A 26,578-nucleotide genomic window follows, 5' to 3' on the forward strand; every position below is an offset into this window, starting at 1 on the left:
TTTATATATCTGGAAATAGATCAGTTAATGTTCTTTTGTACTAGGCTAATCTATTTTTTTTAATCATTTTGATTTCTCATGGTTGTTAATTTTTAATTCATTTATTTTAAACTTTTTTTTTAACCAATGAGTACTTGTAATGCAATAATTTTGTATTTTTGTGTAATTTTTTTGTCAAAACTGTTCTGGTTTAAATTTTTCATAATTTGGTTTTAATATTAAATTTTCATCTCTTTTCTATTTGTATATTTGTCTTCTATTTATTAATTAATTAATTTTCCCTAATACTTGTGAATATACTTAAAGTTTTGTATTCTTTACCAGTATTTTCTTGTAATATTTTTTCAATTTATGAACTTGATTTTTTTCCCAATATTTGCCTTAAAAAAACACTTTTGTGCACCATTTTGCACTTTTTCCAATATTTGTGTACTGTGTACAATATTTTTAAAGCTAGTATTTTTTTTTATTATTGTACATTTAGAAAACAAAGTCAGGGGCAAGCTGCAGTCTTACAGTATATTTAATAAATTAAAGCCAAGGTACAAAAAACAATGTACATTTCAAACACCCCCTCCCTCTCATTCTTCACCAACTCCTTTTAACTTCTTTCCCTCACATGTATGAGCATCCAGACTGTCACTGTTCAAATCCAAACTCCTGAGGTCAATAGTCCCAAAAGCCTCCCTGTCCTCCCCCCACAAAACACAAACACATGCTACATGTCTGCAGGCACCTCGGATAAGACAGCAGGATTAGAGTGTGGATGGGAGTAGATACATTTGAATGCTGCTGATGGTCCCTTTCGTTGCTATCCCTCGCCCTCTAATCCCATTGGATCCTCCTTTGAGGTGATCGCTCCTGATTTCAGGGAGTCTGGTCCATGACTGTCTGGTGAGATGTGAGGCTTCAAGAAATGTCTTTTTTTTTGGCGTGAAAGATGAGGAGGTTATGCTTGTGTACTTTTAGGTCCAATATAAGTGCGCTGGACGAGTGGCTAAAAATGCAGCTATGAACACGCACACTCAAAATATGCTGCAGAAATGACTAATAATATGCACAATTTTGATTATTTTGATGACCGGTGCAGGGGTGGGGAAACCATTGTACACGGCGGCCCTTAAGTCTGGACACATGGGCCATTAACAGCTTGAATGTGCCATGAATGCATTGCATCACAAATGTTGGAAATGTTCAATTTTCAATTGGATAAATGCCAAAAATGTCCATCGATCAAGTATTTTTTATACCACTTTTCCTAATTAGGGTTAAGGTTGGCTGAAGACTGTCTCAGTGGACTTTTGGCGAAAGAAGTTGTGTCCCAAAAGCAAGTAACAAATAAAAGGCAGACAAACAAACATTCACAACTATGGACAATTAAGTCTTCAATTGATCTAAACTGTTTTTTTGGCGAGAGAAGCGGGTTCAACCCTGAACTGGTCGCCAGCAAACCGCAGGCCACATATTGTTTGGGGAAAAAAAGCAATTCCGGCCTATTGATAATTTAGAGTCTTAAATGAACCTGACCTGCATGTTTTTAAGATGTGGGAGGAAGTCGGAAAGACATGCAAACTACACAAGGAAGGCTTGAGCCCAGATTCAAACCCAGAACCTCTGAGCAGTGAAGCAGACGGAACAACCAGTTGTCCGCCGTGCTGTCTTGTGAAAACATAATTCCACGAAAATGTGATTTTTTTGGCCAGTGTCCAGACTTTGGGACACCCTGTTGTCCTCCGAGAGCCGTATTAAATGAAGAAATAACGAATGATGATACATTGGGCTCTCTTGGGCCTTCAGATTTCAGTTTCCCCTCCCCTGGCCCGCCTTGCTTTTCCCAGAGTTCCCTTCTTGTCCTTTAGTTTCAAACGCATTCAAGGTAGGCGTGTGTAACATACTCACACGGCTTGATCATTTGGCAAGAGCAAGTATCACAGGGTGGTCCAGATATGACATTTACACCAATATCTCCACTGTAGCAGCAGCACGGCTTCCTCTCTCAATATATATATATATAATATACGTATATTTATGTATAAGTCATCCTGAATGAGAACGTCTAGTAGCTACGTTACGATACCATTTTCATTTCACATGGATAATCATAATCACCAGGTAACTACAGAAAGATCAGGGGAAGGGCGACCCCCCCCCCCCCCCCCCCCCCACCAAATAAAATTTGACTTTCTTGTCCATTTTGAGGGCTCTTGCAGTGAAAGGAACTTGGAGGGGACACGAGGCAGCATGCTGAAAAGCTGAAAGAGGACCAAAAAAAGCCTCCCTAAAAGCCACAGGTGTGTTTTTGTCCGTTAAATGTGGTTCCAACGTCTGGTCCCGCCATCACAGGTTCCTCGCCGTCTGTGTTAGGGTTTTTCCCCGCCGTTGGTGCTCAGTACTCAGCGGCGTACTCTGTGCCATGCAGGCCTCGACAAAGCAGCGTGAACTCCTTGACGATTTCCTTCACCCGCCGCTTGTTCACTCGCTCTCTAGGTGGAAAGAGAAAAGAAAAAAGTTCATGCTTACATTGGAACTGGTCTGGTTGGCCAAGCTCTGACTTGACACCGTACTTTCAAACCCTAATTTGAAACAGCAACTGTGGTGCTACCTGAGTATTTGCTGGGAGAAGTGGTCCTTCTGCGCCGACGTGACTCGCGACGACGGGAAGCCCGGCGGCTGCAGCGCTACCTTTAGCCACACAGTGAGCAGCGAGAAGCAGTGCTTGTTCAGGCTGAACAGCACCTCCGCAAATTGCTCCATCAGGTTCCGAGAAGCCCCGCCACCGATACCCTGGAAGGGGGAGAAAATAAAAATACAGAAATCCCTCACTATTTCAGGTACATGGTATTATCCTAAAGTAATATGCGTCTGGACTCAGTTCTTATCCCCTGCAATCATGTTTAAATTTGTGCACATTTTAAGGGAAAGTCAAATCCAGTGTTTAATTTATAATACAATAAAAACACAATCTCAATTATTATATTACAATAAAGTATTTTACAAAACCAATTTAACATCTAGTCTCGTCTATGAATGATCTGGCCTATCTGTACGTTTTAAAAACCTAATGTGGCCCTTGAGCAAAAAAGTGCCCCCATAATGCGGAACATTGGGAGAATTCCGCACCTCCAAAAGTGCCTGGATTAGCATCTTGCCGTCCTCTTGTAGCAACCTGGCCACGGGGGGCACGTCAGAACAGCGTGGCAACAGCTCAGTCTGAAACGGACACAAGACCATCAGCAACACGCTTCCATGATCATCATTTCACAATGTGCGCACTCACAAAGAAGAGGCAAGTCGACTTGACGGTTGGAGCCTCGGGAAACTTAAGCGATAGAAGCCCTGCACGTGGGAAAGAAATAGAGTCATAATGTTGTCCATATTTTATAATTAGTGGGAGCAACAGTTTCAATTTACAAAGCAGGTTTTTGTGTCAATAAAAATCCCAGTTTGGCTTGTATGCATTAGATTAGGCCTCTTTGTCACAGAGATAGTTGACTTGAGCTAGGCTGTTGTGTCACTGTGACCTTTCTCCCGGCTCGATATCTTCCTATCCTATCTTTCTGCATCCTTCCACACTGACCAGTTTTAGACTATCGAGTCACACATTAAGATACCAAAAACATTGCTGTGTAGTCAACCTTTCTGGCATCCATTAAATAGTTCAGCTGAGAATATATAGTTAATTTTCAAGCCATTTTTCAAAAAACTAAAAGTGATATTTGAGATCAAATAAAACAATTCAATAAATCATAATCTGACAACACCAAAGTTAGAATTTTAGAGATAAAAAAACATCATATTTTAAATGGTGATCTTGTTTCAATTAACTCATAAATTTACAAATGTGTGTATTCCCTGACTTATTCTGTTGTCTTAAAGGGACTGCAACATGAAAAATCTTTTTGGAGCTTTTAGCCATGTTAAAATGCTAATTCCTCACCAAAAACACGACCAAAGTTGTGTATTCCTCCATTCGTCCCTGTATGAGACATTCTAGGTTATTCTGCTCTCCAAGCACCAGCCCCTGCCAACCTGAGAAAACGAGCTGTTGGCACGGTTTGACGTCATTGCGTGCGGCCCCACCCCAGCACCGCCTCTGCGGACTAAACGCACGCCCACTTTCTCTGAGGCCTCCCTCCATAATAAGATAATGACAAAACTAGCCTTTATCAATAAACCATAAGCTTCTTAAATCACAAACTTACCACAGTGATACACGGCTTTTACGTCGAGACTCTCAGATAAGTACAAATCGGGCTTCCGTTTGAGGGCCTATGAGGCAAACAAAAGCGTTATGTGGGTTTGTTGAGAACATACAGTGACAAAGTACTTCCTATCCTACTTGCCTGGTAGTCAGATCCGACAGCAACATGGGACTGAGAACAGATCTGCCTACCAGGCCACAGTGCTTTCATGAATATCCCAAAAGTCAGAGAGATGCTCTGATGCACAACTCCGCAGGTATAAGAAACAAATTGCAACCAAAAGTTTGAAATAATACCTGGAAACTTAAGTCAAAAGACTCAAAACTTAAGTCAATGGTGGTTTTGGGCGGATACTTGAAAATGCTACTTTGTTTTTACTGTGTGTGTTTTTGGTTGAATATGCAACAAAAGTGTGCAGGTAATCAACATGTGCAGATAAAGAGAAATACAACTCATCTCATAAACAACTCATTCAGGATGGAGGAGAGGAGAGAGGGAGAGAAAAGGAGGAGAAAGATGGAGGTCACATCTATCCAAAGATAGAAAACAAAAGGGAGAGGAATAATGAAGACAACAACAAAAAAATAAGTATTTGAATAAAACAGAAAATCCTTCAGCCAATTTGTCTGAAGTGATTAATTAATATTAGAGTTGAATATTAATTATTTTGGGGCTCTGATTGGCTGTGGGCTGGAATGACTTGAGAGGAGGAGGGCGCTCAGAGACTAAGCAGTCACCTTGGTGAAAATTGTACGCACCTTCTACAACTAAATGATTTTATTTGAATTCTTGAAATGTGTTAGTGCTTCGTCAATTTAGCCTACTGCTTTTCTGTATGGAGTTTGCATTTTCATCTCACATTTCAAAACATGTACCGGTATATGAAGTTTACCGAATTGTCTATAAAGCGCTGCGAGAGAAAAATTAAATAAAAATACTCACTGCATTCACTTCACGCCATGAACTGCATCAAGGTTCAGTTACTGGTTTGGGTCGTAACATGACAGAACATAGACAAACAAGTGGATCAATGTTTCCCAAAGATGTTTGCATATATTTTTTTTGAATAATAATCATAAATCTGCTTTTATGGAGGACAACAGAAATCTGAGAATATTTACTGTAGAGAGGATAACATTTCAATAATTTTGACAATTTTAAAGAAAGCAAAGGCTCCAAACGATTAATTATCAAAGTCATTATCAATTAATTTGATAATTAATTAGTTGTGGATTAATCATTGCGCCTCTACTTTGTTTATACCATTCATATACAGTACATACTCTAGACGAGTGTGAAGTACCTAAACTTGTACGACTTCCAACGTTTTGACATTTCTCTCCCTGAAAATCGACGACATAAATCCCTGAACAAATTAAACTCGAGCCAAGGCACCACAACTTGTTTCCCCTCTACCGATATGATGGCCATAATTCATGTGTTTATGTGTCAAGGTGACTGTCAGAATGCTGAGCGTTTGAGGAGAAAAGTCATTCCAAAGCCTCACCATACACGACATGACTTTTTAAGGTCCGTTAACCAGGACGAGAGGAGGAGAGGAAGAGGACAGAGAGAAAAAGAGGAAGAGAGAAACCCAAAGTGAGTGAAATAAGTAACCAAAAACACACCTGAGCTTGGAGTTGCATAAATGAATCAACAATATCAGGATGATCCCTGGGTCCTAAAATATAATAAAGATGAAACTTAAGAAATCAAAAGAGAATAAGAATAATATACAAACAGCAACGGAACAGATTCAACAGTCATGTGGAACTCAAAAGAGAACTCAAAAGTAGTTCATTGAAATAATTCACATGTGAGTAAGGAACAAAGAGGGGAGGTAGGGAGGGAAGTGGGGGTGTTTGTGGGTAGGTGGGGGGCGTGTGAAGCGTTGGCGGACTCTTGGAGGGAGAGAGAAAGAAAAGAATAGGCAGGAGACAAAGACATGGGTCTGTTTTTCAACAACAAAGAAAGAAGTAACGAAGAGAGAAACAGAAGAAACCTAAGAACGAAAAGTGGCTTTGGAGTGGGAACCCAGGAGGCACCTCTGTTACTGTGACGCTTTGGAGGAAAGGGGACCGATCCGCCAATTTGCTTACCTCCTCACCCTGAAACACAAGCCAGACCATGACCGACTTTGTCATGTCGTAATCAGTGTTTTCATGAAAATGTAGCGGAATAATGAAATATTGCTTTTTCTTTTTTTTGCATGGCGTTTGAAATTGATTAGAAGTGTAAAGTTGACCCCAAATTTTTGGAGGTCTGCCCGAGATAGTATCTATAGCCTCTTTCACACTGCCTGTATTTTCCGCCTCTTTTTGTCTAAATTTAGTCATTTTAGCACCTGTGCTAGCTAGCATTTTTACGGCTTCATGGGTAGTATGTTAAGCCAAATGACTACCTTAAGAAAAAAAACAAAAACAAAACATCATAGTGCCTTTTTTTTTTTTTTTTGGACAGATAAAGGGTATCGACAAATTCGACCGGACAATATTCTGCAGTGGTACTTTCACACTGTGTAAAATCCTTTAATCGCTGGCTTCTGGATAAAAGACACAGGCAGACACATATCATCTCGGCTTGTGTTTCATGGGAAGGCCTTGGCGTGAAGGGTCCGCTGGAAGCCGGCTCACCAGATCCCCCTTTGCTCCAAAGATGAACCCTCAGTGTGAAATTATAGGTTGGAAAAGGTTCAGATAGCACCACCTCCCTTACAATGCTGGACACAGACCACTAGACATTTCTTTTCAAACGATAGTACCAATTGCAAATATACAAAAACAAATCAATGATGGACATTTGAAGATACAGTTTCAGTGAACTAGACATCCAATGGCCAGACACTGATGGGTCACAATTGATGTTGCAAGCACCAACGTCTGTAGTGAGCGCCCAGCTTTAGCTGATCCCACACTCCAAACACGCTTCAGGCTCAACAACTCAAACCACCCTGAAGCCCTACATTCATACATACACACACACACACACACACACACAAACACACAAACACACTTACTCACTAGCAGAGGGAACACAGTGCTTATTCAGAGGGCCACCACACAGCTCTAGTAGTGCCATATGCTGCTGGTACATGCCAGCCATATGAATAAGAGAGCAATCTCTGTGTCGTGAACATACAGTAAAATATCCCGCCTTACTGAAGAAAGGCACCTGCTCGGAAAGGAAAGAGTTTAAGAGTCAGGGAGTGAGGCAGCCATTACGGAAGCAATCAAAAGCAGGGAGGCAGGAGACAGAGGGGGCTGGGGGGGATGCAACATAAAGGGAAGCGGGAGAGGCCGACGTCAATGTCTTTTTTTTGTGTTCAATGTTTGGTCTGAGTGCCAATTCACAAAAATCCCCAGGCTACAGTGGAATAGTACAGTCACTGGACACAACATTAGGTAAACCTTCATACTCTAATGAGTTCATTTGTATCGCAAATTCTGCATTTTCAAAGATTAAAAAAATGCTCAGTTGTATGCAACATTTGATTTGAGCGTCAGAGATTGCAAACTTAGTCAGGGCTTCACATTCCTAAGCATTTACAAACATTAGCAATAGTCCTTATAATATTTGTTGTGTTAATTTAGCAGTTATTTAATTTGAATGTATTTATTCAGCCATCCATCCATTTTCTAGAGTGAGTGTTCATATTTTTTAGAATGAAAAGTTACAACAAAATTATTACACGGGGCCACATGCGGAAGGAATAACTGCATTTACTTTGTATGAATCAAAATCAACTCATTTCGCATGGTTAAGTGAACCCCTATCTGACACTATGATGAAAAACAGAGTTCCATTATCTTCGTGAAGGCAGAATTTTCCATTACAGCTTTTGCATTGGCTCATTATGCTGTGCAAGTGTCTGAAGTGTTCTGAATATTTCAACAAGTTGACACAGAATACTCAAGTAAACATTTGAACAGTGCTGTTTTTTAATGTCCCAGTCGACTTAGCTTAAAAAATGTAGCAACATCAGTATTGCCACAGTAAGAAATGGGTCTCTGTAGAGTAAACTACATGAAATAGGCAAAATGTAGTTTCACTCAGCTGTTTTGTGTGCTACTTTGTTTGGACTGTGTGATATGAAAGGCAACAAACACATTCAAAGATCTACCGCCGGGATGCATTTCACAGCATTACCAAGCCCTACCTTGCTGGAAGATGGACAGCGTTACAGAAGTTACGAGCTCAAACAGAGCCTTGATGGGTGGGAAATGCTCCGTCTGGCTAGCGAAGATGTGGACCATCTGAAACACATGAAAAACAAGGCAACACAATCAGACCTCCATAATCAATGAACCCGTGTTAAGACCCTTTAAGATCTGCAGTCACAGTCATTTGGTTATTTTTAGAAACGACCACATGTGCTAGACACCTTGGCAGAGTTGCCCTGGCAACCCATGTTCTCCCTCAAGTGCTTTTCTTTTTTCTACGTCATAGAACGGTGTTAGAAAACAAGTCAAAGGGGATGGATAAAAATAACACAGACGGACTTAGATGACACGTTCAAAACAGACTTTCTTTAAGTAACCTTTGTTTAAAAAAATTCAATAAAATTACGTTTTAAGGGTGTTAAGTGTTGGGAATCAATTTTCATTGTCAAAGTACTTGACCTTCCTTGGCAAAAAATAGGAACATATGTACCATTACCATTTGTGCCTACCTGTCGTGTTAGGTCGAGGGCCGAGGCTTGGGGAATGGTGCTGTACATCTGTCCCAGCATTTGGCTCAGCTGCGAGACCATGGGGGCGAAGTTGTGCAGCAGTGTCTTTACCGACTTCTCGAAGATGGCGCAAACCGCCTGAAGAGCACACGTGAAATCCATTCAAGCCGCTGGTCCGGCAGAGAGGTAAATAATGTCACCAAATTGGGAGAAGAAAGGAGGTGACGCACCTCGACCACCTGCGAGTCGTTCAGCCACTTGCCGAGTACGTTCTGTATGAGGGCAAATACTTGCTGGAGGACCACCACCACCTGTGGGCACACAAATAATAAACATTAGCATTGGCAGGCTGTGCCTTCGATACCTTTTGTCATATATATTAAAACTGTAGGACAGAAGAATATTATTAAAACCACTCAGGCTAGAAGATGGCCGTATGATCAAACATCTCGCTGAGTGGCAGGTCAGCAGACGTGACATTTAAATGACTTGCCTTCCCCCCCCCGCCCTATCTATTTTTTTTAATGCACCACATACACTCAGCAACATGCTTGGGTGGCGGGTGGATCGGAGCGTGGGAATATCATTTCCATCGGCTCCGGTTCACCTGCTCCTAATTTTAATGCACCACACACACACACTTGTATATACACTGGGTGGGGTCACATTCACGGTTTAGGGGTAGAGTTCGCCAGTCCGCGAGCTGGCGGACTCAGTAACAGGGGTTAATTTTCACAAAGAACGCTGGGGTGACGACCGGGGCCTTCCCCCGCTGGGCCTGGGGTTCGGGGGTGTCGGCCGCCCTCCGGTGCCCCCATCTCCCCCTTCTGCCCCCGGTGTTCCGTCCTTCCACACGGCGGGGGGTGGGGTGGGCGCGGCTGCCCTCTCCGCTCCGCTGTCCGGCCCCTCTTCGGCGCCGGTGCCTGGGTGCGGGTGGTCCCCGGGGGCTGGGGGTCAGGGGTTGGGGGGCTGCCGGTTGGTCGGGGTGGGGTCGGGGGGGGGGGGCGGCTTTGTTGGGGGGGGGGTGGTGGGGGTTGCGGGGTGAGGGGGTGCTGGGGGTGGGGGGTGTCTGGGGGATTGGGGGCATGGGGGCGGCTGGGGCTGGGTTGGGGTGGGTGGCGGGGGGTGGATGGGGGGCGGGGGGTGGTGGGGGGGGCGGGGGTTGGGGGCCGGTGGGGTGCCTGGTGGGCCTGCAGTGCCCCGTCCTGCTGCGTTGGGCCGGGGGCGCGGGCCGTGTTGGGGCGGGGGGCGCTCCTGCTCCTGGGTTTGCTCTCCGGCCGGTGGCCCTGGTGGGGCCCGGGGGTCGTCCTTTGGCGCTGCCGCGGCCTGGGGGGCCCTGAGGTGTTGCGCTTGCTCTGTTCCGGCGGGGGTCGACGGCTCCCCTCTTTGGTGGAGATTTTCATGCATGCCAGATCCACCACACCAGCATCTACCGAAACTCAGACACAATCTGTTTCCTCCTCAGGTTATTGAATCGGTGGAGGCTGGTGTCTCGGATCTCACGCGGCTTCGTCTGTCCTTCCTTCCTTTTCTCGGTCTCTCCGTTGGTCTCTTGAGGCCTCCCTGACTTTATGTTTTTTGGATTTGTTGGGGTCTGGATGTTTCTTGGGCTGGGGAGGAGTTCTGGTGGGGGGTGTCTGGTCGGTGCTGGATTTCACCTTCCTTGGTTTTCTTCGGTCCCCTCGGGTCTCCTGGTGTTCGATTTAGGTGAACGGTATAAGATTTTTTTTTTCTAATAGGTTTTCTGGTGAGCTAACAAACACACGCACGCACGCACGCACACACACATACTCACCCACACACACAAAAAAAAAAAAAAAAAGGTATGTATGTATGTATGTATATATGTATGTATATATGTGTATATATATATATATATATATTTAAAAAAAAAAAAAAAAAAAAAAAAAAAAAAAGAGCAATGATGATGACATTTCCGAATGAACAATACTGAGCTCTAAAAAAAAAAAAAAAAAAAAAAAAATAAAAAAAATAAATGACTTGCCTTCAAATATAAGTCAAATGAGGGTAAATTATTTTGTGACAAGCAAACTTGTTGACAACCATGAGGCAATTAATCAGTAGTGTCCCTGTGCCACATAAGGAGAAAGATGCCATCTCCTGAAAAAACAATTGTATTGTATCTCAAAGACATTAAACTAGGATGGTATAGAATTTAAACTTAGATGAGGAAAAAAAACACAAAAGATGGTGTTTGGTCCCTGTGGCACTTGTTTCTGTGTCTTATTTGTTTTCATTGTTGAAACATTGTTATTTTTTCTATACGTGTGTGTGTTTTTTCCTTTAAACTGATGATATTTGGAACATTTTGGAGAGGATTCTGCCCGATGACAATGACATAACACAGATTGATCCAATTATTTAAAAACAAAAAAACAAATGACGAATGTGCTAATTGAGCATTTAAACTGCATGCAGGATATACTACAGTACATATAACTGGGCATGAAAATATAAGCAGGAATATGAACCTGCCCACTACCACAGTACATTTAAATAGACTTAATACATCTCTGCACTCTATTAAACACAATTTCAAATGATATAATGATGAGCAAAACTAAGTCTGAGAGGGAAAAAAGGTGCTGGTTTTCTTACATTTTGTGGTATAAAATGATCTTCTGTTAAGCCATTTTTCCATTTAAAAAAAGTCTTCAGATCTCAGCAGCTACAAAATAATCATTTTATTTTTGTTTTATAATTGTCATTAGTGGTTAACAATGTTTAATGTGTCAATTTTTCATTTTATCCTCCACTACCTTAAGTCACAATTTTGGTATCGTAACAACACCATCCGTGGAAGTGCATCACACCACTAATCATATTACTTGTAATGATGGCCGGGAGTGGTGGAGGGGGAGCACTGACCGGGTTGGGTCCAGGTGGGGGAGGGGCCGGTTTGACAGGCACAGCCGAGCCGTCCGCCAATTCGTCATCCTGTTTGCTGATGTCAAGCGTGGTGAACAAGTTGGATAGCAGCCCCAAGATGTGGATGATAGCTAATTTATTGGACGGATTAGGCTAAAAGGAGAAGAAAAAAAAAAAGAAGAGACAGAAAATCATCATAAGCAATCATTCAATCAATATGCAGTGGAGTGAAACATTTTATATGGGAAAATTATATATTTTTTATTTATTTTATAAATACATTGTCAACACGATACACATTCTTACAAATAAATACAGGCTTTACCCTTAATCGCCGCCTCTGCCATTGAGTTAATAAACCTGCTTTTGGTTTACAACTAATATGTGCCTGCTTAATTTTATTTCTTGTGCATGACTTTCATTAATCTTAATGGACACACATTTGCTCAGGAACAGCCAAGTGGTTAACATTCTGTCTGTCTTATGAGCAGCACATGTTCATGAGTATAACCCAATAGGATCAGTGGTTTTACAGGCTTTTATTTCTTTTTTAGGGATGCATATACAGCCGCACCTCCTTCTGTTAATAATTTATAGTCAAGAGTTTTAGTTACTGCCGTTTCCATGGTGACACATTACAAATGCCAATGCTTTATTTTTTAAATTCAACACTGAATTCTCATCAGACTCAGAGAGGTTGAAGGTCTGCCCACTAGGAGCCACTATTTGTCCAACAACGGGCATTCGAGCTGATTTGCCAGTCTGATGTCATGCTGACAAAGCAAATGCAAGACAGTACATAATGGATGGGAAGCAGTGAGGATCGATGAGGTTGTGTTGTTTGGTTGCGGATAAAAATGAAGGAAAAGATTCATATTGGCTGACGTCTGGCGGCACCCTGCAGCGAACGGCTGCAACTGTTCCGTGTTCGTTAATCAGAAGATGAAAAAAGCCTCCTCTGTGCAGCACAGGTCTGAAAATACAGACTACTTAAAAGCGGATATTAAAAATGGCTTGTTTCGGGTGGGGTACTAAGTTTCATGCAAATGCAGAGTACCTGTACACTTTTGTTACTGACAACTGGGGGCGGGGCTTCGGCATTGTAACAAAAGGATTGTCAGTGCTGACACCTTGCTGAGTTTTCTGACCCCTCTTGTGGAAAAAAAATAAAGCCACTAGCAACAAATCTAGCCACTTTTTGCTGGATTACGTTAATCTTGATTAGTGGAAAATTATTCACCTGAGCTAAATTTTCAGCTTCATAGCAAAGCACGTAAATACTAATGAGATTATTATTATTATTTGTACATTGTTTCACAACATTTGTCATTATGGAATATGTGTCATGTAAAATGTACAGGATTTAAAAAAAAATCAATTTTGGAATTGATCCACACACCGTCTCCTCCGCCAGCTTCTCCAGTTGTTGGATGTAAGGCGTGATTAGGGAGTGAAGGTTCCTCAAGATGTCTTCCACAGGCAGCGCAGACAGCAGGAAGCCCAACGCCTGCATCAGCCACATGCACTGACTCGTCTATAGCAAAACAAAGGAGGCCAAGAGTTAACATAAAAGCCCCCTTTTTAATGCCATAACACAGTCACACAACCACACCAGCAAATCGGATTTGTTGAAAAGACGAAAAGAACATTTGTTGGACATGAAGCGTATTTTGGCAACACTGGCTGACCTGCAGGTCCCAGTGCCCAATTCCAATTTATTACTTGATTCCCATTTTATTGATTGTCTATTTCCATGTACAATTCAAAAGACAAATATCCCACATGGTTGCACTTGTATTCATGGGACATATGAAAGTTGCTTTGCGGAGATGCCCAAATTACTTCTTTTTTTTTTTAAATAGAAGATCCCTTGCACAAGTGGCTTTTACATTATACTATTTTACATACTCATTTATAATGGCAGAAAATAAAAAAATGACCAATGTGTTCACTTTGTGGAATTTCTGTTTGTTTGTGTCTAATGTAAAACATGTGCCTTTACCATAATTTATGGTTTATCTTCAATGAAACATTAATTGAATTAAATTAGTCAAATTAAAAAGAGCCACATCGTAAACTGACCTTGTGGATCTGCTTTATTAGAACCTCCTGTAAAAAACAAAAACAAAAGTGAATAGTTACTGCATGCACAAAGAACCTTAATCTGACCATTAAGCATAAAACAAACATACCTGGGATACAGCTACTATGTTGGTGGCATAAGGCGGCAGGTCACTTTTGCACTCACGGCAGATCTTTTTTAGTGTGGAAACGGACGAAATGGAAAGGTCCGGGTTGCCCAGAGCTTGCAGGACCAGGGGTAGGACGCTGCTCAACATCACCGGGTGGTCTGCCAACCACTCAGCCAGAGCACCTGGTAGAAGGATTCACAGTAAAGCAGGGTACACGCATACCAAAAATGGGCCAGCCTCAGGTCACTTGAATCGTGACATAAATTTGAACAACAACCGATTAGGAAGTGACCCATTTGATGGAGACAGTTAGAGGAAATACTTTAAAAATCTGGAAAAGATGTTAAAAATCACTTAGTGTGCACCCTCTGCCAATGACGCTTTATGTAACAGAAGCAATATTGTCTAGGAGGGACATGACAGAAAAGATCTCACCTATCGTGAACATCACTGTGTCGGCCAGCTGAACATTGTTGACGCTTATTCTGGGGATGAGGCCTATGAGGCCCGGAATGACGTCCGAGTAATTGACGTCTATCGTCTCCGCTATGGACTGGAAACCGTAAAGCAAAGCCTCTGTGTGCTGGAGGAGAAATATCCAGTATGTTAGTGTATTTCAACCATGACAGTGAGTGGCCAATAAGCTACTCACTATTTTTTACTTTTAACAATATGTACTTCATAAAAGCTTGTATACAGTTTTGTCTCTGAAATGCCTACAAAATCATCCCGTGTGAAACTAAGCAACCAAGTAAATCTATAGTTAAATTGAACAGTCGTGGCTTCATGAAAGGTAAGCAGAGCTGCACAATGTTTTTGGGGATGTGCAAAGTAGCTTTAGCTTCTGACAGGAGGCGCTTCATTAATAATAATAATAATAATAATAATAATAATGCATCAAATTTATATAGCACTTTTCTAGACACGCAAAGATGCTTTACAATGGAATGGATACATTATTCATGCACTTACACGTTCACACTGTGGTGACGTTAAGCTACTTAAGTAGCCACAGCTGCCCTGGGGCAGACTGACGGAAGCGCGGCTGCCAGTGTGCACCTACGGCCCCTCCGACCACCACCAAACATTTGCACCTTCCATACACCAGTGTGAGTAGCACTGGAGGCAATGTGTATGAAGTGCCTTGCCCAAGGACACGACGACACATGAATTTCTGGTTGTTGAACGAACGTCTCTACACCCTGAGCCATGGCCGCCACAATTGACTGACATTGACTGCTAGGTGAAGCAGTTATCCTGGACAGATTAGTGATGTATATAAATTCTTTATCCTTGGATTATTTTTGATGAATTTGGCTCAGACATGTCATAAAAACACCTCGGTACTTCTTGAAATTGGGGAAAATTCCTAAAATCTCTTCTTCTGCAAGCCAAAATATATCAAGGAATGATTTATGTTTGATTTTGGACGCTACACTGCACTTGATTACCAAATCTACTGTGAAACATTTTGAGAAATGTCATCTGAGCAACACAGCGTCCCACCCACCTGCCATGACGTGGGCTGCTCTGTATTCGTCAAGAGTCTTCCTAGTTTGTCATAGAGATTACTCAGCAGCTCAGCACCCAGCATCTCGTAGACGTACATGAGCGTGTCAGAGATGTCCACCCTGAAAGAGAGAGACACTACATTTACTCTTTCAAGAAAAAAATAACTCCCACGTGCATACAGAGTCACAAACCTGTAGATGCGGAACTGCTCTTTCTCATCAGAGGACCAGGATGCGTACTCTTGGTCCGAGGGGAACTGGGCTTTGTGGAGCAGAACGTCCACTAGCTGGAAATACACCGGCCTGTACACCTGCAGGTACACTGCCTGCTTGTTTGACTCGAATGACATGATTTCATCCTGGAAGGCAATAAAAAAAAGTAACCTGTCTTGAGTCGGGGTCATGAAACATTTTTAAGTATCTTGACAAACACAACAGACTGTCCACGTGAAGATGCCCTTACTTGTAGAGTGTACCAAAAAGTGAGCGTGAGCGAACTGGTGGTCTCATTGACCGGGTAGTGGCCGGGAATGCCCGTGCAAAACATAATCATGTTGACTAATGCAAGGAAGCTCTGCCAGTGATCCACCTGCTCCAGCAGAATCCTGTAAAGAAAGAAAGTGGAAAAATGCTTGATGCAGTTGGTGTCTTATTTGACTAAAAAAACACCTGATTCAACATTCAGGCCTTGTTTGATTACCTTTCCAGTTTATTTATAGTCTGCATTATTTAAGATTTCGTATTTTTAATGCTGCTTCTTCGTTCTTACTGCAGTTTTGACTTATCAGCCTGTCATTTTTATTTCTTAAAAATTAAAATTCCAGTTTCATTGCAAATTGTGCAAGTTAAATTGCAAAAGTTGTCGTTTAACATGATTTTTTAAAATAAATTCAGAGTTTCTTATATTGCTAATAGTACAGATTTTTGACAGCTGCAAAGAGCAGTTCCACAACTCAAATTAAAAAAATCAGCTACTTGGTTTCGTGATTCTACTAGCCTAATTCAAAGCTAACTGTCTTTAGATAATTTCTGAGGGGTTCAAGTAAACGTGTATTGTACATATTAAGAGACAAACACCAACCAACCTAGAGTGGTTCTCTCCCAATGTGACAGCAATGCGGCAGATGCCGTGGCAAGTCTCCATGTCGCCATTCTGGACGGCCTCCCTGAGCTGCTCCTGTAGAGCCAGCACTGGAGGGACCAGCTTCAGCAACGTGTTCACATACCTGTATGACGCACCCATAAGCACAAATAATACAGTTAACAACAATGACAAGGATACATACCTGCGTCCAGTCGAGGCTTACTTTGGGCGAAATCTCTATTGGAATTAATTACTCAAAAGTAAGAGCTCTGGAATTTGCTCAAAATGGCCAACCTTGTGTTCAATTTCAAACATGGTTCCTTGAGACTTTTTTGTGCATTCTGTTCTGATAGAAATATCCATCCAATTTCATGTAGATCTGCTGTCATGGTCTTTTATTTTATTTTATTTGATGTTGATTTGTGAAAGGGAAAATTAGCCCCTCCCTGCTGTCAAGGGCTATATATTTTTTTTCATCTGCACAAACACGCCCACACAAGATTGAGATCAAAGCCATCGCTGAGAGGTAAACAGCTATAAGCCACTATTTCATATTCTTCTTCCTCACTTCATTAAAACAGATTCACACACAGTTGATTCCCTCTCAGATTGGCTTGCATGACATCATGAGACAATGTTATTCTTAATGGCATCATGTGATAGTGTGACATTTAAAGATCAGGGGTGTGTATGTGTGTCGAAATGTCACAGACAATGTGTATGTGCAAAAAACAAAAAAATGTCCTGTGTGTGCGTAATTTGCTTGCTAACTTTTTTCTTATCATATTTTACTTTATTTTTGTGAATACAGTTGATATTTCTTTATATTAATATATAAATGAATTCATACTGCTCGATTTAGATCCGCACAAGTTGAGATGAAGACAGACATCCATCTTACCGGTTTGTGTGTCTTGCCAACGGACTGAATGCACTTCAATCTAAATGAGCAACTCTGTGAGTAGCACTTAACGGATCATTCATTTTTAACCAGCGCTGGTTGTGAAGTTGTGGGTCATGTCCTTTAAAGGACATGATGCGTTTTTTTTTTTTTGTCTGGAACCGATTAATGGCATTTCAATTAATTTCAGTTTGGATACATTAGGCATTAAGTGAATGGTCTGTTATGGTCTCCTCGCTCCCCTTCACGACTATTCCCTGTTGCCATCCCCTCTGCAATTACCTCAGAGACGGGGGAAAAGGGTTGCCTGGCAACAGGATGCGGCTGGACCAATCGTGTGCCCTCCAATGAGTTGATTGTGATGAGTTTAAACAGAGGGAGAGAACCCGAGGAGGGGAGGTGGGGGGAAAGGAATTAGATGGGAGCTTAAACATCAATCTATAAATTTCTGGAGGACGTAAAATAAAAAAAAGGCGAGGCATGCTTTCCACTAGATCTAATACATTAGCCATCACATTAAAAGTGATGGGTCAGCGTCTCGATCCTTCCCAATCTGTGAAGCCGAGGTAAGAACCACCTAACCATCCTTTTTTCCCCACGCTCGCTTTCCTCCTTTCGGAGAGAAGGGGTAACGAGCGCTCGCCACATCTGAATCGACCGGTCGCGATGACATCTCGCCCCGGCTGTGTAACCATAGCAACGCCAGCCAACCAAGACATGCCGCTCTCTTCCTCCACTCCCTCGCCTTTCCTCCCCCCTTTTAGCTGTCAACATGCCCCTGTATCACATCCCTCCCTCCTTTATGTCGAGCCAGTGCCCACCCACCCTGTCTGCTGCTAATGGAGTTCTAACGCTCACATTGCTCCAAGGCAAATTTTCCCATCATTACCATGACAAGCTTTGAAGCTGTTACAGTGGAATCTCTATTGTAAAATTTAGAGTTTGACCAACATTGTTGAGAAAATCATGCCTTAGATATATCACAGGAAGTACCTACCTAATCTGCCGGGTGAAAACGACCAATATTAGGCCTTTCCAAATTAATAATCGGCCAGAGTTTTACAGTTTAATCACCAATATAATGATACTTTCTGATGAAAGAGTAAATGCTGTTCAGTAGGTATGAACAGTCAGTAAAGTACATATATGGCTGTGTGAAGCACATCATCCTCTATGCCCATTAAAACGCAATGTTTGTATATATTGATTCAGTTTATATTCATGCATAGTGTACTTACATTGGCATTGCCGTACCCTAATTTCTCCAATCCCCCCCAGTTCACTCGAGCGGCAGTAGTCAAATCAAGGTGACACTTTGTATCTGACTTCTCCCTTAGGTTTGACCATGTACTGGTGGCACGCACCTTTGGGAGTCAGGCTGTGAGATGGCGTTGACCAGCGCCTCCACGGCGGTGTCGAAGAGCTCGGGGTCAGGAAGGGCGACAAAGCAATCGTGTACCAGGCTCTCACTCTCGCTGAGCGGCACGTCCAGCAGCACCCAAGACGAAAGGCAGCGTAGCACTCGGGCCTTCACTGCCCCGGGGCTGTCTGTCCGTCGCAGCAGCTGCTGCAGAAGCGGGCACACGGAGCCCCACTCCTGGCCCAGAGCGCCCCGGACCTAGAAGGAAGAAAATTTTTTCGGATTTGTTACAACATTATCTACGCCAGGGGTCAAGCAACCTTTCCTGTCAAAAGAGCCATTTTAGGCCAAATAAATAAAATATCTGAAGCCGCAAAACCTTTGAACATTGTGTTGAACGAAACAGTACTTTATTGTTAGTCTAATGTACTGAGAGCACAAGAGCTCATTAGAGCTGCACCAGAAGAGAAAATATGCAGCCTCCAATACTTTGAGATTAATTTTCTTCTACCTTTGTCTTGTTGTTGTAATTTATCAGACTTCGTTTTCATACATTTTTAGACTTTTCTGTCTGTCAAATTTCTGAAATTTTTGGCAATTTTATGCACATATGATAATTTTCTTTTATGATTATTTTTGTCTTTTTTTGCTAGCAAATTTCCAACATTTTTGTGGAAATGTTATGGTAATTTTGGAGATTACTTCTTTTGTTTTTGGACATTTTATAGTTACTTTTTGAATGTTTTCTTTTCTGCTTTTTTTTTGAAAAATTGTCTCTTTTTCTTTTCAATTGTTTTTGGATATTTTATGGTTACTTTTTGGACGTTTTCTTTTCTCCCTTTTAAAAAAATTAATTTTGCGATTCTTTTTTTCTTTTTGCAATTTTGTGTACATTATATGGTAATTTTTGGACATTTGTAAAAAAATATATATATATGTGACACTTTGTATCTGACTTCTCCCTTAGGTTTGACCATGTACTGGTGGCACGCACCTTTGGGAGTCAGGCTGTGAGATGGCGTTGACCAGCGCCTCCACGGCGGTGTCGAAGAGCCGTATTATCATACGGCAAATATATATATATATATTTTTATGTAAATCGTTAATTCATTCAAAGAAGATTTTGTCTACAAAAATTTAAATAAATATGTTAAAAGAAAAAGGTAATTCCTACAATTTTTTTAGAGGTCCAAACCGCCGATAGATGTGAATGCTTGCTTGTCTTATTGTGTCCTGCCCGTGACTGGCTACCAGTCCACGGTGTAGATTCCATCTCCTCTATTAACCCTAATAAAATAAATGAATAAATCAAAGTCAACCACACCTGTCCCTTTCTGTACTGCGGCAATCGGCTAGTCTGAAACTCCTCTGGAAGGACGGTGAGAAGCTCCAGCAGTGCCAGGCAGCGCGCCCGCCCATCAATAACTCCGCCCTCCTCCTGGAACACCCGCACCATCTCTGCCACGGCGCCAGGCCAGGCCTCGGGCATTGTGTTGAGCGCCAGCGATGCCAGCGCCACGCACAGCCGCGTCAGCACCATCTTGGCGCCCGAGGAAAAGCAGGCGATCTGCGAGAACAGCTGGCTTTTCAACGACTCGTACTGGTCGCTGGGGATGTCTGACCAGTACCGGGAGATCTTGGTGTGGAGCGCGCTGGCACCGAAATACTGGATCTCCGGCACCTGTGGAGTGACATGATGAATGCTGCTTATTTTTTACTACTATGTGACAGCGTGAGAGTTGTATACCTTGTCTGGGCTGAGCAGAGCCCAGCAGAACTGCCAGGCCTGAGGAGACACTTGGGCCTGCATAAGCCACTTCTGGGCCAGATTCTTGTTGTCGATATTAGGATCATAGTACAGCTGGTGGAGGGCCTGCCAGCAAAGACAAACAGAGGAGAATGCAACTCAATGAAACCAATATGTCATACAATCGCTCAGATAAAATTAAGCCTAAAAGTATTTACAGTTTAAATACACCATAGGCACATGTGCTTATTTTTCTCACCGTTTTTTATATAAAATCAGACTAAGCTCTTCCAGTTTTAGGTCAATTACAATTAGCAAAATTATTTATTTTTGCAAAACGCCAGAATAATGAGAGGATATTTTTGTGCATCAATGTTTATGGTCTCGGCCATTTTTACTGCAGAGGTCCTTTTTATTTTGCCTTAAACTCCAGTTTCACTTGACATAAATGTGTAATATGCCAGCAACATTGTTTAATATCATTCCCAAAAAAGCCCCGGGACACTTTTTACGCTATTACCAAAAGCATTGACCTAAAAAACGGCACTCTGAAGTACAGCTGCTGAGTGGTACTAAGCAGCAAGCGAGTTAGAGAGCAGAGTCGAGATGAATGATGGCTTATGAACGCATACAGGCCACAAATTTGCAATAAAAGCCTGTTTTACAACACAGAACCATCCAGCAGCCACAACATTAAAAACAATGACAGGTTCGATAATGTAATAATCGTGCTCGTGAGAGCTTTGATATTCAGATTTAGATACTCAATCTTGTTGAATGTAGTCGAAGCGGCAACTAGTATTCCTAGTTGTACTATTTGGAAACTGAGCAATAATATTGGTGGCAAAAAGAGATCAAATGTCTCATAAAAATGTCATGTGTGAAGAAAGGTATAGTTTTTTTAGGGTGCAATATTGGGTAAAATTTAGAAGAGCAACAAATAAATGATTGACTTTTGTGGTTGTTAAGAATGTTAAAATGTGACTTCAATCATTTCCTGTGGATTTGTTAAAGGTTTTATGATGGCAGCTGGGTTTTATGCCCCACTGAAACACTAATTGAATTCTACTCATTATTTTCTTTCTGCCTCTAATGTAATATTAATTTTTTGTCTGGCCAGAAGACATTTTATGAAGCTCATTTCCCATTTTGGTCATGAGGCCATACTTTCTTTTTTGTGTAAAAAAGGAGAGTAAAGGAGATAAATGCAGTATAACGTAGCTCTAGCAATCTTCTACCACTGTAACAAACATGTGTATTAAGATGCTTTTGTGAGTCAGCACCGCTCTACTTCCCCATTCGACTAATTGTGCTATTAGAGTTGAACGCAGCAACGCGGTGGTGACGGATCATTAGTGCAGCTCACTTCCCAAAATCTTACATTGCCAGATTTAAAGGAGACACAGTTCCCAGGTGTCTTATAAACAAGCCTGTCAGATATTAGCCATAGTTCTGTCGATTTCTTTCTTTTGTGTTAAGAATAAGAATAAAGCAGATTAATCCCCAATTTTTTTGTATCCATCTCAAGAGAGTGGATATTATAACCTTCAATCGCCCTCTGTTGTCAACCTCAATTGACGTCAAAGTGCCCTCCTGTCACGGCTCATCTGTTTTCTGGCTTTGGTCAAGTGACAATCACAATGCAAGACCAAAAACATTTTGACTTCAATTCTCTGAGCTACCCCTCAATTTGACCACTGCCTAGCTACAAACGGCGGGAAGCCGCCTGTACCACCTGGCTGCACCTGAGTGAGTGCAGTGGGCTGTCAGCAGGTCGGCCGTTGAGAGGCGGAGGAGTGACGCGAGTGAGAAATTGTCCCCTTGGTGACAGCCTCGCCATCTGCTCTCACGTTTGCCAAAGCCCCGCTAAATTGTGCCAACTGACTCAATTGAACGCAAACAGGCAGACGCAAAGGATCAATGATAAGAAATGAGGGATGGAGAAAAAATAATGCCTGCTTTTACTGAGGGCCGACATTTTCACACCTTTTTATATGACTGCATTGTTCCATCAATCCATTTTCTTAACCGCTTATCCTCACAAGGGTTGACTGCATTGTTGACTATGAAAATTTGTGGCAGAGGAAAGATGAATATATTAATAACAGAGAACAGAAAACAAAGAGTAGGGCCCGACCGATATTAGTGCTTTTATAATTGGCAGATTTTTAAAAAACACATTACAATGTTAGACAAAGATTCAGACATGCTGCATTTGCTCTAGTCTCAGCTATTGATGCTAACGTCAGATGTTTTAAGCCAAGCTGACAGCAAAAATAAAACAACTGGCTTCACATTCACAACAAATCAAGACAACAAAGATTGGACTCAAAATGCTAATGCTAACATGGAAGAAGTGTGCTTCCTTCGTCTTTCGCTTTAAGAGGCTGCATCAGAGCGTGTAGCTGGCAAGTGTGGACAATGTGGAACTTTGTCTGTTAGACCAAATAACAAACAAAAGGGTGGCCGCCGAGGAGCCAGGAGCCATCATCTCCAGTGCCATGTACACAAAAATCAACGCACACAAACCCGCCATCACAATGGGACACACTATACTCATTCGGTGAGTGTGAATATCCATCAATCAGGAGCGGGCTGTGCTTTTGGTACTGGTGCTTTCAACTGTGGCAAGCCCGAATTAGAGTACAATACAAACCCATAATAAAAGACTGCTTAAATCAAATGCAATATAGCGGGAGAAGACTTTACAGTTGGCATAATGTCTCACTTTTACGGGGTTCTGCATAAAGTGCAATTTTGTGGAATCTTGGCATGAAACAGACATGTAGCTCACATGCTTCACACCACCCACATTAGGTACTTTCACTATGGATCACTTGAACGTGAATAAGTTATTAATGAACCTCACAGGCACATTAATTATGTAAGCAATGGTAGTTGGTTCTTGTCTCAATTGGAAAAATGACAGGAAAGGTCCTAAAAGACGTTAAAATGAAGGAGTACAATAGCAGCATCGTCATTCTGCCTTTAATGACATCGCCATCCTCCATGTATGCCCCTCCCCCTCTGGTCCACTCTGTGCCCCGCAGCCCCCCCACCCCCCCCACACACACTCTCCTCCATTTCAGCACATTAACTCTGCTCTCTCATACACACACCTTCCTGTCTCCATCCTCCCCCACCCGTTCCTCCAGTAGCGTCTATGACCAGCCAGCAGGGAGATTTATGGCAGAAACACAACACTACACACAGTTCAACACCCTAAATCAATGTTGGACAAAATGGTAGACTGAACAGGCATTAGTTGCTTCAACATTTAAAGGTATGTGAAACTCACTAGCTAACTAACTGTGGCGGCCGTGGCTCAGGGTGTAGACGGTCGTTCAGTAACCAGAAGGCCGGCTGTTCGATCCCTGCTCTCATGTGTCGTCGTGTCCTTGGGCAAGGCACTTCACACACATTGCCTCCAGTGCTACTCACACTGGTGTATGAATGGTGCGAATGTTTGGTGGTGGTCGGAGGGGCCGTAGGAACACACTGGCAGCCTCGCTTCCGTCAGCCTGCACCAGGGCAGCTGTGGCTAAGTAGCTTACTGCCACCACAGTGTGAAATGTGTGAGTGCATGTATAATGTATCCATTCCACTGTGAAGCGTCTTTGAGTGTCTCGAAAAGCGCTATATAAATCTGATGCATTATTATTATTACTAGACCTAATTTCAGCCACCATCATAGAACTCACTATGTACTGTATGTGGTGGCCAAAGTAATTGTGTCCAAAGAGATTCAGCACTTTTACTGACTGATTACCTGCACTGACTAAAGACATAGACGCCTCACATTCGTCACTAGCTTGGTAGCAGCTGGCTGATTCACAGCCAGATGCTTGGCCCTTGTAAAAATAACAGAAATGTCACATACACTTTGTCACCATGCGTCAAGTACTATATCTTTAGTCACATCTGTTTGTGATATTTGACAATGAGCACCGAAGAAAAGGCATATACAGCGGTGTTGGCCTACTGCAATATCTCTTGAGTATTGACCATATGCTAGTTCCGTGTGAATATGACCTTAATGTCATACACGTCTTGTCACAATGCGCCAAGTACCTTCTTTAAGTCACATAAAGTTGTGCTGTTTGACAAGGGGGAGCGCTAAAGATGAATACTACATTAGCTTCTTGTGCTAGCCAATACAGTGTATTGTTAGCATAGACAAATGTTGTCACAACACGTCGATTTTGTCATAATGTGCGAAGTACATTTTTAGTTGCACCTACTTGTGTTTGACAAAAATGAGCACAGAGTAACTACAGAATGTAGACTGCGCTGTTAGGTTATTGGGCTACCTGCTAGCTAGGTCTAGTGTGCCAAATGTCACAATGCGCAAAGCACTTTTTTTATGTTGCATCCGTTTGTGCTGTTTGACGAGCAGCTCTCAGTAAAGATGAATTAACTGTATTATAATGATCCATTATTTAATAAGAGGTAGACATGATGTCCCATTGCACCAAATTTTGTCACAGTAAGTCCAAGTACTTTTTGTCATACATATTTGCGCTGCTCGACAAGATGTAGCACAGAGTAAAGATGTAGCACAGAGTAAAGATGTAGCACAGAGTAAAGATGTAGCACAGAGTAAAGATGTAGATTGTTATTTTAGCTTTCTGCTAGCTAGTTAGCCATAGGCAAATCTTGCCTTAATACATCAAGTACTTTTTTGAGTTGCTCCAAAACTCTCCACAACAAATATGTGAAGGAAAGAACATGACCTACTGTCCGCATTGCACTTCACACACAAATAATGTACCTTTTAATATTAAAATCACGCGTTTAGGGCAAGTGACTTTATTTAAAAAGCCACAGTAATTCTGACGCATTGATTTACAGAGTAGAGAACCCCTGGGAATGTGGCCTGTTTGAGCTTACTGGAGGATATATTTATGACTAGAGAAAGGGTTCCTCAATAGCAGACAATAATCAAAGAGTTGAGGAGGTTAGTTAAGAAATAATGTAGTTATGCTGTTTTATTCAAATTTTACAGTGTTTTGACCAGATTTTCTATAGGCGATATCCCAAAAAGGTCATTCAGAGTTTGTACACACCGGAACAATACAACATTACGATCAGTCAATAAACTCACCTTCTCAACGTTCTCTACAGTGAAGTCCAAGGCGTCCTGAGTATTTGCTACCCTCCCCGGGGTCTCCATCATAGCAACCCCCTCTGGGGCACGTAGCTGTCAAATATCCCCTAACCTTCGAAAACACACAAATAGAAAAATGCATAAATCTACTATTGCAAGTGAGCTAAACTGGCATCTCAATTAAACTGGGCAGGGTCATGGTGCTGATAGTGGATGCTAGCCGGCGTGCTAACGTTAGCTCACCCATCTTGACAGCAGCGAGCTCACCGATGCTAACGCGAACCAATAAACAATCAACACGGTTAGCAGCGAAGCTAACTTTAGCAATGCGCGCCTCTCGATACTAAACCCGACCGCAAACACAACACGTGCGATTAATTTGTGGGAGCCCGTGCCTGACACCATGGGTATTATTCCAATAATAACGAGGTTTTCCACACCTTTGCGTCCGGTGGAGGAGAGCGACGACGCGGGTTTGCTGGCAGTTTGATGCCGCTGCTTTGCTTTCGCCTCGGAACTCTGTGCTGCGTTCAAGTGCTCTGGGAAACCTTGGCGTACCCACCTATCGACACCACACACTGTTCAAGACCTTCTGATTGTTCCTTATTTTTAAATCCTCAATTTTCTCATTAGATATCAACCTCACTCCTATCTATGCGTTTACCCAAACAGCGACGGTGGCACTGGTAATATTGACAGTACAGTGACGCCATTCCTGAACGCAACACGGTTTGGGCACGCCGCGATTCTAATGTAAGGGTAAGCATTTTTGGCTGCGTTCAAGTTCTGTGGTAACACAACACTCCCAGTATCAATTCTCTCCGCCAGTGAACGTTGAAAAGTTGTTACCGATCTTATTTTCTCCTTAGACAATAAAGGATGAAAAATAGAATATACTAAATAATGCTATAAATAA

General features: G+C 42.2%; 1 protein-coding gene across 2 annotated transcripts; it reads right to left on the reverse strand.

Annotated features, from left to right (window-relative positions):
* Positions 1-505: 505 nt before the first annotated feature.
* LOC147166104 (importin-13-like) lies at positions 506-26,267 on the reverse strand. 2 transcript variants are annotated; one of them, XM_086089347.1, is made up of 23 exons: positions 26,103-26,267; positions 25,660-25,774; positions 20,556-20,681; positions 20,133-20,489; positions 18,813-19,066; positions 16,549-16,689; positions 15,927-16,068; positions 15,656-15,822; positions 15,463-15,583; positions 14,388-14,535; positions 13,953-14,134; positions 13,843-13,869; positions 13,160-13,294; positions 11,761-11,913; positions 9,102-9,182; positions 8,872-9,009; positions 8,359-8,455; positions 5,831-5,883; positions 4,203-4,269; positions 3,278-3,336; positions 3,121-3,210; positions 2,603-2,784; positions 506-2,483 (listed from the first exon to the last, which is right to left on the reverse strand). In XM_086089347.1, the coding sequence occupies exons 2-23, from the start codon at positions 25,729-25,731 to the stop codon at positions 2,387-2,389; spliced, it is 2,889 nt and encodes a 962-aa protein (XP_085945473.1). In that variant the 5' UTR covers positions 25,732-25,774; positions 26,103-26,267; the 3' UTR covers positions 506-2,386. The 2 variants fall into 2 exon arrangements, 1 of the variants encoding a protein (XP_085945473.1); XR_015096488.1 differs by lacking the exons at positions 506-2,483; positions 2,603-2,784; positions 5,831-5,883 and having other exon boundaries at positions 3,123-3,210.
* Positions 26,268-26,578: the final 311 nt, after the last annotated feature.

Source organism: Leptonotus elevatus, chromosome 11 (genome assembly GCF_054856555.1).
Source record: "Leptonotus elevatus isolate MCC_2025b chromosome 11, RoL_Lele_1.0, whole genome shotgun sequence".
NCBI lineage: Eukaryota > Metazoa > Chordata > Actinopteri > Syngnathiformes > Syngnathidae > Leptonotus > Leptonotus elevatus.